The sequence below is a fragment of the Abramis brama genome (genome assembly GCF_963993115.1).
Source record: "Abramis brama genome assembly, chromosome: 16".
NCBI lineage: Eukaryota > Metazoa > Chordata > Actinopteri > Cypriniformes > Leuciscidae > Abramis > Abramis brama.
The window spans coordinates 1,907,642-1,922,119 of NC_139978.1; the positions used below are offsets into that span (position 1 = coordinate 1,907,642).

General features: G+C 38.4%; 1 protein-coding gene across 4 annotated transcripts in view; it reads right to left on the minus strand.

Annotated features, from left to right (window-relative positions):
* Window positions 1-4,158: 4,158 nt before the first annotated feature.
* cdk11b (cyclin dependent kinase 11B) overlaps window positions 4,159-14,478 on the minus strand; it is a 46,603-nt gene continuing 36,283 nt past the window's right edge. For all 4 annotated transcript variants that reach the window (XM_084087792.1, XM_084087791.1, XM_084087790.1 and 1 more), the window contains exons 17-19: window positions 13,288-13,436; window positions 6,661-6,847; window positions 4,159-4,605 (exon numbers count right to left, since the gene is read on the minus strand). In XM_084087792.1, the coding sequence (XP_083943918.1) occupies window positions 4,513-4,605; window positions 6,661-6,847; window positions 13,288-13,436 (429 nt within the window). In that variant the 3' untranslated portion in view covers window positions 4,159-4,512. The remainder of the gene's footprint in view (window positions 4,606-6,660; window positions 6,848-13,287; window positions 13,437-14,478) is intronic.

Genomic DNA, 14,478 nt, shown 5'->3' on the forward strand with positions numbered 1-14,478 from the left:
TTTTTTTTTTTTTTTAAATGGCATTTGATTTAGTCTTTGCACATTTGCTTTGTAAACACTGGGTCGGTTCTTCCACCTAAGTCAGGCGTGACCTTTCAACGTGATTACGTAATGTGTGTCGCATCAAAGCTAGTGCAAGACAAGCATTTGTGGTTAAAAAGTACAATGTTTTTGTTTTTTTAGAAAATGACCAATTTGGACCTTCAACCCGTTGGACCCCATTGAAGTCACTGGAGAAAAATCCTGGAATGTTTTCCTCAAAAACCTTAAAGGGCTGGTTGATTATTTCACTTTTCTAACTTTAGTTAGTGTGTAATGTTGCTGTTTGAGCATAAACAACATCTGCAAAGTTACGACGCTCAAAGTTCAAAGCAAAGGGAGATATTTGCTTTTAAAGAACTACAACAAACAGCTGGTAGAGACTACACCACATTACTCCCGGGTTAGTGACATCATTAACCCTAAAATTTACACCCCGCCCCCTGAACACAATGCTAATCAATGACTAGAAGATAACCACACATAAGCTACATCAACTAACCATTCAGAAATGTCCTGTTGCTTCTACACGTTGTCACTTCTTCTAGAGTCTCTCCATCTTTGTCTGACTCTGGTTTGAACATAAAGGGCCCTATCTTACACCCGGCACAATGCAGCGCCAAGCAAGCGTTTTTTGCTAGTTTCAGTCCGACGCAGTTTTCATTTTCACGTCCTGCGCCACATTGTTTAAATAGCGCATGCATTTGCACCCATTTGTGGCCCATGGGCTGCTGGTCTGAGAACGAGTGTGTGTTCTGCCACATTGTTGATGCGTTGCTATTTTGAGGAACAGAAATAGACTGAGCCATTGACCGACTGAACCCGCTCTAAAGTCAATGGCGCAATATTTGTTTTGTTATTTAAAGAGCGTGTTAGTAATGTGCGCCTCTAGGCGGGTCCACAACGCTCGTACACTCTGCTTATTACACACACAGGGACGCACAGCAGCTCACAAACATGCCAAATATTAAAATAAAAGGATTACAATGTAAAAGATTATTATTGTGTACATAAAGATATGGTGGAATCTGGCTTGTCCGGTAGATGGTCTGCACATGTGCTTTAACCTCACACACACACACACACACACACAAACAGCTTTGACCTCGCACATGAGCAGTTCTGTTTGCGCTCTGGAGACGGCTTCGGTCTTTCCACCATCAAATTCCTCCGTGTAAATGGCGAATCTGCCATGGCGCGAGCGCAACTAGCATTTAAAGGGAATGGTAGATGAGACTCTGATTGGTTTAACGCACGTGAATCCCAAAACACACCCATTATTCATTATGAGAATAGGGACAATCCTTTTAGACCATGCGCCGGGAGCGCCGACCATTTTTCCCGTAATTAAACTAGCAAAAGTGGATTCGGACACGCCCTCACTGAACTTGCGCCCTGCGCTTTAGACCATGCGCTTAGATCGTTAAAATAGGGCCCAAAAGGCTAAAATGTTCAGTGCATGTCTGTGTGAGGTAAAAGGACACAAGCTCTTGAAGCTCCGCCCTCTGCACCGGGAGCAGCAGCTCATTTGCATTTAAAGGAACAGACACAAAAACAGTGAGTTTTTGCTCACCCTCAAAAATTGACAATTTTAACATGCTATATAAAAATATCTGTGGGGTATTTTGAGCTAAAACTTCACACACACACTCTGGGGACATCAGAGACTTATTTTACATCTGGTGAAAAGGGCATTATACCACCCCTTTAATTTCTTTCCGACTGAAGACAGACAGACATGAACTTTTGGACGTGGGGGAGAGTAAACTATCAGGACATTGTAATTCTGAAGTGAGCTGCTCCTCTAAGACACAGATTATAGCCAGAACACGAGCTCAGACCAGCGTCCCCTAACCCTGACCCTGTGGTTTCTGGTCAAGGATGAACGTTCATCACTCACTCGGGCACATATTCATATCAGTTCATTCACATTGCTAAAAGTTTTGATATCAGGGTTTTTACATGTTGTAAATACATTTCTTATTTTGCCAAATAAAACAATTTATTCTATCAATTTGAAGCCTTTGTTTAATCGATTCAGAATGTTTGAAGTTTTAAAATTACAACAAATTTCAAAAATGTATATGCATTTCTGAATGTCTTCGTATTGTTTGTTTCTTCAGTACTGAAGGTGACATGAACAAAACCTGACGATTCACAATATCCAGTGGGATCTGAGACTTCGTTTTAAATATTAATGTAGTTGGTGTAAGATTAGCTGTAACACGACTGCTCTCTCACTATATTCCACAAGCATTTTCCTTTCATAGACAAAATAATCAACAGTATGAAGTATTGGTAGAGATCCAGGCTTCTTCAAGCTTCTGGTTTCAATTCTGCTGTAACGCACGGGGGACTCGGCCCGTTTCTGACTGCAACTCGTGTAAGATGCCACCCATCCGCATTATAAGCGTTTATTAGGAATCCTGAAGACATGGCAGCGAATTAAAGAGTGGAAAACAAACGGTCATGAGGGTAGACGGCGCACTCCTGAAATCCCCTTTTACAGCTGGAAACAAACGAGTCGAGACCTTATATAATGAGGAGCAAGTGGGGATTTAACTCCAGAAAAATGACTTGGAGATTTTCACATAACAGAACACTTTCATATTGTTCCAAACCCAGAAGACACTCTTTGCAGAAAACAAAAGAAGGATTGGTGAAGAATAAGCTGGCTGCGTTTCAGAATACTGAAAGTGAAGCTTAAAAAATAAAAAAACAAACCCAAGCATAACATTCAAGTGTGTGTGACTGAAGTGCTATATTCAGTCATATGAAAGCTTAAGACCAAAATATACATTGTTATTCAGTGGGAAACATCTCTACTGTAGCTCTCAAATCAAACATGGCAACATTTTCTCAAGACATGCAAGATGATGATGATGATGATGATGATGATTGGCATTCATGCAGCGCTTCAGATTTACAGTGTTAGTGTAGAGGAAAGATTATTAATGAATAAAGGCCCGTTCACACCAAGGATGATAACTCAACGATAAAGACCGTTTAAATGTAAAAGAATAGTCCAATCTTTTAGAAAGATCGTTTTTGACAGTGCTTTAAGACAAATCATGTGTAAATTCATAAGTCGACTCCATTGCTGAGTATTTCCTCCTTAAAACTGCAGTGAACCAAAGACAGTCTCAAAAACACGCTTTGAAATCGCTGGTGTTTCTGACGTCACAAACTACCTTGTAACCAATCAGATCAACGTGTGATCGTCAACCAGTGGATCTCTGAGATGAGGGAGTGAGTGGAGGCGGGGCTCATTTGCATATTCATAGAACTGCGCATACTAAATGAGGTAAGGGTGTCGAGTTACATTCAAGATATTTTAAGACATGAAGAATTTTTTTTTCAAGGAAAAAACACTTAAATGTCGTTTCAAGGGATAAAATGATTGACTACAGGGACTTTAAGGACTCAAAGACAGAGAATCACTCGACGTGAAGCAGGGTGGAAGGAAATAACTAGCAGTGGATTCTCACACTTTACTATGCTCACTATTTCACTGATCAGTCACAGGGAAGTTTCTGTGCTCCTGAATGTTTCTGTGTGTGTGTGAGTGACTCGGCCTTCATTAAAGCAAAACTGCACACATACAAAAACACATCGCAAAGCAGCAGGACAGTGACAGAACACAAAAAAAAGTTGAATGCCGTGTCAAAGTACTAGCATGACAGCGATAGCTGCTGTGAGTGAGTGGAGGCGGGGCTCATTTACATATTCATAGAGCCGCGAATACTAAATGAGGCAAGGGTGTCGAGTTACATTTTTTCAAAGAAAAAACATTTAATGTCATTTTGGTGATTTTTAGGACCGGTTGACAGAAACACATCGCAGCAGGACAGTGGAACACAAAAAGTTGAATGCCGGGTCATGCGTGAGACGCTGAGGTTACAACTCGTCCGCCTAGTGGCCAACATGTCCGTTAACATCGGAAAGTGGAAAAAGGCATTGTGTGTGAGTGGCTCCTCCTCTTTAACGGCTCCGTCAGGCGATTCACATACAGAACCTTCCAGGGTTTCCAAGATGGGACCATTTTATGAATTTAGTTTTAGCGATTTGAACGCACACCGTCCAGCCAATCAGAATTAAGTATTCAAAAAGACCATAGTATCAATGTTTTCAAAACAGTTTTATTTAATATTCATATATCACTAAAATGAGTTTTTTGATCCTACTCCTCAACTACCATTGCAGATGGAGAGAAAAATAAAAGAGGTCTGAAAACGCTCTGCTTGTTTTCAAGCTGGACAAAAGAACCAAGCAAGACAAACCAACACATTATATTTCAGAGGAGCATGAGGAATCTGAAGCACTCGAGCTTCACGGAGGTCCTCGGCGCTGTGAGAAACGGGTCCCCAGAGAGTGTGTGTGTGTGTGCGTGTGTGTGGAGTTCAGTGAACTGCTCTTAAAGTGAGTCTCAGCGTCATGACAGACGCGTTCAGAGAAACCCAGTGGCCATCAGGCTCAGAACTTCAGGCTGAACCCTGGACCGGCTTTGGACGCGCCCTGGTTCGCACTGGTCAAGTGGAAACCAGTATCTTTCAGATCATCATCACCCTGAAGAGCACAACAGAAGAGATAACCAGGAATTACAGGAAGAAAAAGACGAGTGCATGAACAGACAGTGATTTACTAAGTATTATCTTGGTCAACAGAGACAGAACTGTGATTCAAAACAGCTTTAAAGGGATAGTTCGCCCAAAAATGAAAGTTGTGTCATTAATTACTCACACTGATGTCGTTCCTAACCCGTCCTTTTGTTCATCTTGATGTAATTTAGGCTTTTACTAAAGTATGCTTGAAATTCCGTTAATATGTGAATAAAAGCCTAAATTACATCTGTTCATCATAAAGCGATACGAGTCTCTTCAGAAAATCTGGACTAAACTGCTCAGTTCATACATATTAGTTTTACGATCTCTTTGTGAACTTTTTGAAGCGTCAAAGTGGTAGTTGCGTAACTGTCAATTGAGGGACAGAAATCTCTCAGGTTTTATTAAAATATCTTCATTTGTGTTCTGAAGATGAACGAAAGGACGGGTTTGGAACGACATAAGTGAGAGTAAATGATGACAATTTTCATTTTTTGGTGAACTATCCCTTTAAGTAACATGAACATGAATCTGTGTTCACAACCCATTTTTCTGCTGTAATGATTTTTTTTTTTTTTTTTGTTCAACAGGATATTCAATGACAAAAAAATAATTAAATGTTAAATTAAAATAATAAAAAAGTAATAGGCCCATTTGCATATTCATAGAATTGCACATACTAAATGAGGCAAGGGTGTCGAGTTACATTCAAGATATTTTAAGGCGTGAAGACATTTTTTTCAAGGAAAAAACATTTAAATATGTAATTCTGGTGATCAAAGATGAGTTTTAAAGGTGCAGTGTGTAATATTTAGGAGGATCTGTTGACAGAAATGCAATATCATAAACATAACTATGTTTTCAGTGGAGTATAGAGAGCCTAAGTCCCTCCCCTTCCGGTTGACCACCATGGGACCTTATTTCAGAAAAATATTGTATGGTAGTCAATGGCGAGAGACAACAAATGTTTTGATCTCGTTTGAATTGTGCCCTGAATTACACATATAATGTTTGTCAATTTAAAAGATACATTTTAAAGTCAAGAAAGTCACAGTTTGATGTAAAACTGTTGAGGTATAAGACGTGAAAATACGTAATTACAGAGACTACAAACTCAAAAGGCGCACGTGTGACGTCATACCTTTTCTCTCAATGAATGAAGCTAACTTTACTGAAGCTAACGTCTGTCTGTTTCTATAGTCTGACGTTATAATCGTAACGTTACGCCGTCATGCCTGAGTGTTTTGTACCAGAATACACACATACGAGCAACGGATCTTGTGACGTACATAGTGCGAGACGAGAGATGTAGTTCATTGAGCGATTTTCACATAAAACTAAATGTTTCTCTTCTGTTTTATGACAAACTGCGACTTTCTTGACTTTCATAATTACCTTTTAAATTGACAAACATCATATGTGTAATTCAGGGCACAGTTCAGACGGATAAAAAGATAAGTTGTCTCTCGCCATTGACTTCCATACATATTTTTTCTGAAATAAGGTCCCATGAGCCGGAAGCGGAGGGGCGGGACTTAGGCTCTCTATAAAGACCTTACATAATGAACCGTTGTGTGTTTATTAGCTTAGAATGAGGCGTTTCTCTCTACACACACCGCGGGTCTGCTTACAGCGACATGTTTCTACGGTGGCCCTGAGCGGACAAACGCGTTTCCTCACTATGTTGTTCTTCGTGTAAAGAAGCTTCGGCTAAAGTCAGCGAATAAAACACTGACACAATGATGAACAAGTCACAGTAATATTCGCAATAACATTGTTTTACTGAATAACTAAGTAAACCTAATTTATTAATTTATCTTTGTAAAGAAACCTCATTGTTTAACTGGCGACTCTCTGCTGTCTCAGACGATGACATCACTTCCTGTCGGCCACCGTAACTTCTGTTGCAGTTCACAACCTCACCACTAGATGCTGTTAAACTTACACACTGCACCTTTAAGGGATAAAATGATTGAGTACAGGAGGACTTTAAGAAAGATGTTGAGCTGAGAGAGAGTACCATCTGGCTGAACTGTCCTCCCTCGGGCGCGCGCGGGCTGGTTCCTCTCTTCACGCGCTGCTGCTCGCTCTTGGCCGGCCAGGTGGGGAACATGGAGGGCTCGATGGGGAGCGGCGTCTCGCGCAGGTACTCGTGTTTGAGCGCCTCGTCCGCGCTGATGCGCTTCGCAGGGCAGTACGTCAGAAACCTGAGACGGGAAGCAGACTGGTGAGAGAAAGTCCTGTAATGAACATCCCTGAACTCACTTCAGCTGGACTGTGATGCTATTTCCTTCTGGAAACAAACTTTGTTGCATCATTTTCCTGTTGTCTCTGTAAAGCTGCTTTGAAACACTCTGTATTGTAAAAAGCGCTGTATAAATAAAGGACACTTGACGTGATGTCAGGAGCAGCTGATGTGAACATCACTGTAGGAACCGGAAACTAAAGCGAGAGGGTGAACCGACCCGCTCTATATCACAGGAACGCTTATTTTTACCTGGAATTCAACCGTCCGTCAAGGGTGTCGTTACACCGAACATGATCTTTAAGTCATTATATAGTCAACACTTTACTTTTTAATGTAATATCACAGTGTTTATTGTAAATGATTTATCAGTGCACATCATTATTGTTTTAATAATCTTGAATCAGAATAAGTTCCTCTTGCAGCATCTCTTCTCTTCTCTGATGACGAGGGCGGGGCTATAACCTGTCACTCACAAGAGATTAGCCAATAGCAAACCACAACCATCCAACCAATTCCCCACAGACACAATCAAGCCCCGCCCACATTTGAAGAGTCTCACTCAGTTATACGACACAAGTCACATCTTCACTTTCATGTCGACTTTAAATGTTCTTGCGCTTACATTAAAGCCCCACTGAAGTACCTTGGATCACGCAGCTTTGCCTGATGCGTTCACGTAATTTCCACTGAAACAGAAGCTAAGGCGGGGCATATTGAATGGCTCCACCCCCTTTTCAAACAGCCAATAGCGTTAAGTTTCCCTCACAGACTGACAGCACCATGGAAGCGAATCCGAGCGCTGATGATACACTGGATTCAATAGTAGAGATGTGAATAAACTCTAGCCATTTCATTCTTAACCAACGTACAGTTTCTGAGCAACCGAACACACACTGCAACCCATGGCTCCGGTGTTTATAGCAGAGGGGGCGGAGCTTCAGATTCAAGAGAGCATGTGATTGGACAGAAGATGTGATGAGAAGCTGATCATAAAAATCCCTGATCCACTTTAGCGGAAGCGAGAGACTGCTTATATCTCCTAATTGTGAATTCTGTCATTGTTTTGTAAGACATCAGCTTTTTCATAACCTTAAGGCTGACATATTCATAGTAAAAGCTAAAAAACGTATATTTTGATTTCAGGGGGACTTTAAATAATCTCAAAGAATGAGTGGCATGTTTCGACGCCACTGTCAACGGTCGGCTCTGAACTCAATGGACACAAAGTAAGAGATACTAGAGGCTGCATCCTTCGAAGTCCGCGAGGGTCGTAGTGAAGTGGGACGGTCATTAGATATCCCAGTAAATTGTAACCCAATACTTGCATTTTCAAAGCAGTCCGACAGAATAAATCTGACCGAATGAGGCACGTTTACTGTGATCTTAAACGTCCTTCCTCTTTCTTCTCATGTGATTATGGTGTTTTCAGCCCGGCTGTGACGCAGATCGACTCCCTCAAACTATGCAAACAAGAACGAGAGATTTCAACTGGAGGAATAAATCAGACGTCTGAAAACATCTCGAAGCAGCGCTCAGACCGACGGCTGTTTATTCCAGATGAACGATTCGCAATCGCTCAACAGACTCAATGACAAGGTCTGTAAACATCCGGAAATGCTTCAGGTTTCCAGAACAAAACACATCAAGTTTAATGCACGATATTTAATTTATCTTTATCAGGAGCCTAACCCTCATTAAAGACAGGGACGCATATATCGGCAACCTGACAACACCTTCAAACACATTCAATGACATTTATAATGTCTTAGTTATAGTCTTTAGTTCTTAAGTGCTTCATAATGTGAAGCAGCTGTTTCTGCACTTCAGCAAAACAACAGCAACACACACAGTTCCTCCGTCCGTGCGGCGCTCAGTAACGTCTTATATTCATTCATCTTTTATTTCCTATGACGTATTCTACACTGCTGTCACAACAGTCGGCTGATTTACTAATATAATCACTTGAATGTACTGATATCAACAAATCAGTAAGTGTTTTGTATCATATGATATTGTTTCCTTTAAGTCGATAAAGATAAAGTTTCCTTTAGTCTACATTTAATGTAGAATATAAATATTTCAGTCCCACTTTATATTAAGTGTCTTTAACTACTATGTACTAACATTTAAATGAATCAGTAACACTTTACAATAAGGTTTCAATTGGTAATAATTGTTAACAATGAACAATTATTCTACAGTAATTTTTTACTTCTATATTTATTAATACACTTTTAAAATCACAAGTTATTTGTTAACGCTAGAACTAACATGAACAATCAACAACTGTATTTTTCATGAACTGACTCATAGTTAGTACACACTAATACACTAATGTTAACAGATTAAACCTTATTGTAAAGTGTTTCCAATTAATCATTTGATACAATGCACTTATTGTGTACATAAGGCTGTCATAATTAATGCGTTAATGCATGCGATTCATTTTTTCAGTTTACCGCGTTAAAAATATATAGCGCAATTAATGCAGCGTCCATTTTTCCCATCATCCTTTGGCTAGCGTTACATTATATCTTCACACTCTCATTCATGCAAATGTTTTTAAACCATTCAAGTGCGATATGAGTTAAATGAAGTCTTAAATTAGTTAAATGAAGTCTGAAATGGGTTAAATGAAGTCTGAAATGGGTTAAATGAAGTCTTAAATGAGTTAAATGAAGTCTGAAATGAGTTAAATGAAGTCTTAAATGAGTTAAATGAAGTCTGAAATGGGTTAAATGAAGTCTTAAATGGGTTAAATGAAGTCTTAAATGAGTTAAATGAAGTCTGAAATGAGTTAAATGAAGTCTTAAATGGGTTAAATGAAGTCTGAAATGAGTTAAATGAAGTCTGAAATGGGTTAAATGAAGTCTGAAATGGGTTAAATGAAGTCTGAAATGGGTTAAATGAAGTCTGAAATGAGTTAAATGAAGTCTGAAATGAGTTAAATGAAGTCTTAAATGGGTTAAATGAAGTCTTAAATGGGTTAAATGAAGTCTTAAATGGGTTAAATGAAGTCTGAAATGGGTTAAATGAAGTCTGAAATGAGTTAAATGAAGTCTGAAATGAGTTAAATGAAGTCTTAAATGGGTTAAATGAAGTCTGAAATGAGTTAAATGAAGTCTGAAATGGGTTAAATGAAGTCTTAAATGGGTTAAATGAAGTCTTAAATGGGTTAAATGAAGTCTTAAATGGGTTAAATGAAGTCTTAAATGGGTTAAATGAAGTCTGAAATGGGTTAAATGAAGTCTGAAATGGGTTAAATGAAGTCTGAAATGGGTTAAATGAAGTCTGAAATGGGTTAAATGAAGTCTGAAATGGGTTAAATGAAGTCTGAAATGGGTTAAATGAAGTCTGAAATGGGTTAAATGTAGTCTGAAATGGGTTAAATGTAGTCTTAAATGAGTTAAATTAAGTCTGAAATGGGTTAAATGAAGTCTGAAATGGGTTAAATGTAGTCTTAAATGGGTTAAATGAAGTCTGAAATGGGTTAAATGTAGTCTTAAATGAGTTAAATGTAGTCTGAAATGGGTTAAATGAAGTCTGAAATGAGTTAAATGAAGTCTTAGAGTTAAATGAAGTCTGAAATGGGTTAAATGAAGTCTGAAATGGGTTAAATGTAGTCTGAAATGGGTTAAATGTAGTCTTAAATTAGTTAAATTAAGTCTGAAATGGGTTAAATGAAGTCTGAAATGGGTTAAATGTAGTCTTAAATGGGTTAAATGAAGTCTGAAATGGGTTAAATGTAGTCTTAAATGAGTTAAATGTAGTCTGAAATGGGTTAAATGTAGTCTTAAATGAGTTAAATTAAGTCTGAAATGGGTTAAATGAAGTCTGAAATGAGTTAAATGAAGTCTGAAATGAGTTAAATGTAGTCTTAAATGGGTTAAATGAAGTCTGAAATGAGTTAAATGAAGTCTGAAATGGGTTAAATGAAGTCTGAAATGGGTTAAATGAAGTCTGAAATGGGTTAAATGTAGTCTTAAATGGGTTAAATGAAGTCTGAAATGGGTTAAATGTAGTCTTAAATGAGTTAAATGTAGTCTGAAATGGGTTAAATGTAGTCTTAAATGAGTTAAATTAAGTCTGAAATGGGTTAAATGAAGTCTGAAATGAGTTAAATGAAGTCTGAAATGAGTTAAATGTAGTCTTAAATGGGTTAAATGAAGTCTGAAATGAGTTAAATGAAGTCTGAAATGGGTTAAATGAAGTCTGAAATGGGTTAAATGAAGTCTGAAATGGGTTAAATGAAGTCTTAAATGAGTTAAATGAAGTCTGAAATGAGTTAAATGAAGTCTTAAATGGGTTAAATGAAGTCTTAAATGGGTTAAATGAAGTCTTAAATGGGTTAAATGAAGTCTGAAATGGGTTAAATGAAGTCTGAAATGGGTTAAATGAAGTCTGAAATGAGTTAAATGAAGTCTGAAATGAGTTAAATGAAGTCTTAAATGGGTTAAATGAAGTCTGAAATGAGTTAAATGAAGTCTGAAATGGGTTAAATGAAGTCTTAAATGGGTTAAATGAAGTCTTAAATGGGTTAAATGAAGTCTTAAATGGGTTAAATGAAGTCTGAAATGGGTTAAATGAAGTCTGAAATGGGTTAAATGAAGTCTGAAATGGGTTAAATGAAGTCTGAAATGGGTTAAATGAAGTCTGAAATGGGTTAAATGTAGTCTGAAATGGGTTAAATGTAGTCTTAAATGAGTTAAATTAAGTCTGAAATGGGTTAAATGAAGTCTGAAATGGGTTAAATGTAGTCTTAAATGGGTTAAATGAAGTCTGAAATGGGTTAAATGTAGTCTTAAATGAGTTAAATGTAGTCTGAAATGGGTTAAATGAAGTCTGAAATGAGTTAAATGAAGTCTTAGAGTTAAATGAAGTCTGAAATGGGTTAAATGAAGTCTGAAATGGGTTAAATGTAGTCTGAAATGGGTTAAATGTAGTCTTAAATTAGTTAAATTAAGTCTGAAATGGGTTAAATGAAGTCTGAAATGGGTTAAATGTAGTCTTAAATGGGTTAAATGAAGTCTGAAATGGGTTAAATGTAGTCTTAAATGAGTTAAATGTAGTCTGAAATGGGTTAAATGTAGTCTTAAATGAGTTAAATTAAGTCTGAAATGGGTTAAATGAAGTCTGAAATGAGTTAAATGAAGTCTGAAATGAGTTAAATGTAGTCTTAAATGAGTTAAATGAAGTCTGAAATGAGCGTTAAGAGTTGACAATAGGATGCGTGTCAGATCAGTGTCAGATCCGTGTCAGGTGCGTCACAAAACATCTAAACCGGAAAGAGCTTTGAGATCGACTGTATTAATAGATTTGACAAGAAATCTGAGGTATATTTTTACAGACTGCTGAAAGCTACAGAGCAGAGAAGTGAATGAATCGCTGTAATTCACAGTAACGACTGGATCCAGGCAGAGAACGTTGGATTTGCAGTTTCATTGTGTGTCAATATGCTGAATTTAGGGGTAAAATCATACACTATATATTGTATTGTTATATATTGTATTGAACTCATCAATTAAAGTCCAACTGAAATCAAAATTGACCCTATTTACTTTGTTAGCGCATATTACTAGTCTTGTGGTGAAAAATTAATCCGTGCAAGTTAATACACAGAAAAAAATTGTTTGCCGTCGTAATCTTTAATCAAAGTCTGAAAAGTTTCTTCCGGTCTGGAATGGCGTTCCTTCTCTGATGATGTCAGTTTGACGGCTTGGTTTGGGAAACGCTTAACCACTCCTCAAACCGTTAGTCTGCTATGAGCAGAGATGGAGAGGAGGAGCGCTAGAGTAAACCCTGCCCTCTGTTCAATATTCCCTTTCACTGGGAAATACGTCACAGCACTGGAGAAAAGTCGTTTGCAACTTCAAGTTCACGCGGACTTTAAATATTCATCATATATTCTGCATAATTGGATGTTTTTAAATAAACTGACAAAAAACTACACAAGTTTTAGGGCTGGTCGATATATAGGCTATAACATTGATATAAGTAAATAAGAGATTTAGACCTATATTGTATTTATATAAAGCGTTCACAGGCAAATGTGCTTTATTTTTTTCACTGGCGTGGAAATCAGGCTCATATAAATGTGAGTAAACACGATTCCTGCTGCATGCCAATATCCATGATCACTGGATCTTTGGTAAGTTGTAAGAAACACAATATATGGAGTCCAACCTTTAGTTTAAACTGATAATCGTTTGTTTTACTCGAGTTTTCTCAGTTTCCTCTATTAAATCCAGTCGCTCATCAGCTCTTCTGCCACTCAGGCCGGCTGAGGGAGTGTGTTCCTGCGGGAAACTGACTCAATGCATAACCTCTATATAAAGTGTGACCAATAACTCTAGTAAATATAAAAATACACAAACACACGCTAGTGTTGTGCGCTCTTACTTGTTCATGAGGTCGAAGCCCTGGTCGGACAGCAGCGCCCCGAAGCGCTTGCGCAGGTTGTTGTAGGGATACTCTGTGAAAGTCATCTTCTTCACCGCTGGAAGCTCACTGTATCCCGGCCAGATCTTCTCACTGGGGGAGCCCAGGTCCTACACACACACACACACACACACACACACACGTCAGCTGTGAACGCGTCCAATCCAGCAACTCCACTGCATTCAGTGTCTACAGTAGCGTTGACTGTGACAAGCTGTTTTCCCGAGACGACACCAAGGTCATTAAACGATAACTGTGACTATTAACATGACAATTACAAGTGCTGAGTGCGGTTGCCAGATGTCACCTTGTGTTGAAATCCCCCAGTCAGAGCTTTTCTCTTAAAATGATGCATTTCTGCCTGGTGTCTTACTGTAATATTTGCACTCTGGCAACCCTGCGCTCTCTACACCGCAGAAGCAGCGCCGAGGAAGCGGAACATCTTCAGTGATGAACTGTGATAAATCCAAACATGAATCTCAACTATATTGTGGTTTCTGAATAAATGTACTTATGCAACCTCTGTGTGACGACACTCTTTTTAGCTGATGTTGTAATGGCAGGATTACAAACAGGGCTTTCACTTTCACAGATTCACTCTTTCTGCTTTGCAACTGCACATTATTTACATGCACACACAACTACATTTCAGACAAAAAAAAAAAAAAGCCCTATAAGAGTCTGAGGCGTGCTGGATATCATCGAGTACTTCTGTGACATGCTAACACTGAAAGAGGAGGAGATCTATGGTTTTACATGCTAGTACTGGCACTTATAATCCATCAAAAAACTGGGTAATACTTTATTAGACAGACCGGTTAAACAGAGATGGTAAACTAATGAAGACGGAGAATGTTCCCTGCGCTTTCAAAATAAAAGTCCAGCTTCCAACTCATCAAGAAAAACTTACTGGCATATGCTTATAATAAGAAAAAAAAGCCAAATATCAGCCAGTATAACGGCCTTGGCGATATAACGGTTCCCACTAGTCAATCCCAGTCTTCATTGACATTAACAGGCATTATCCAGCTCTGCATCCAGATAAACTCATTACTACAACTCTAATTACTACTCTTGGGATCAAACTCTCAAAAACTGCTGTTTTTAATTTCCCCTTTGTTATTATTTTCTTGCCAAAAATATTGCACCGTC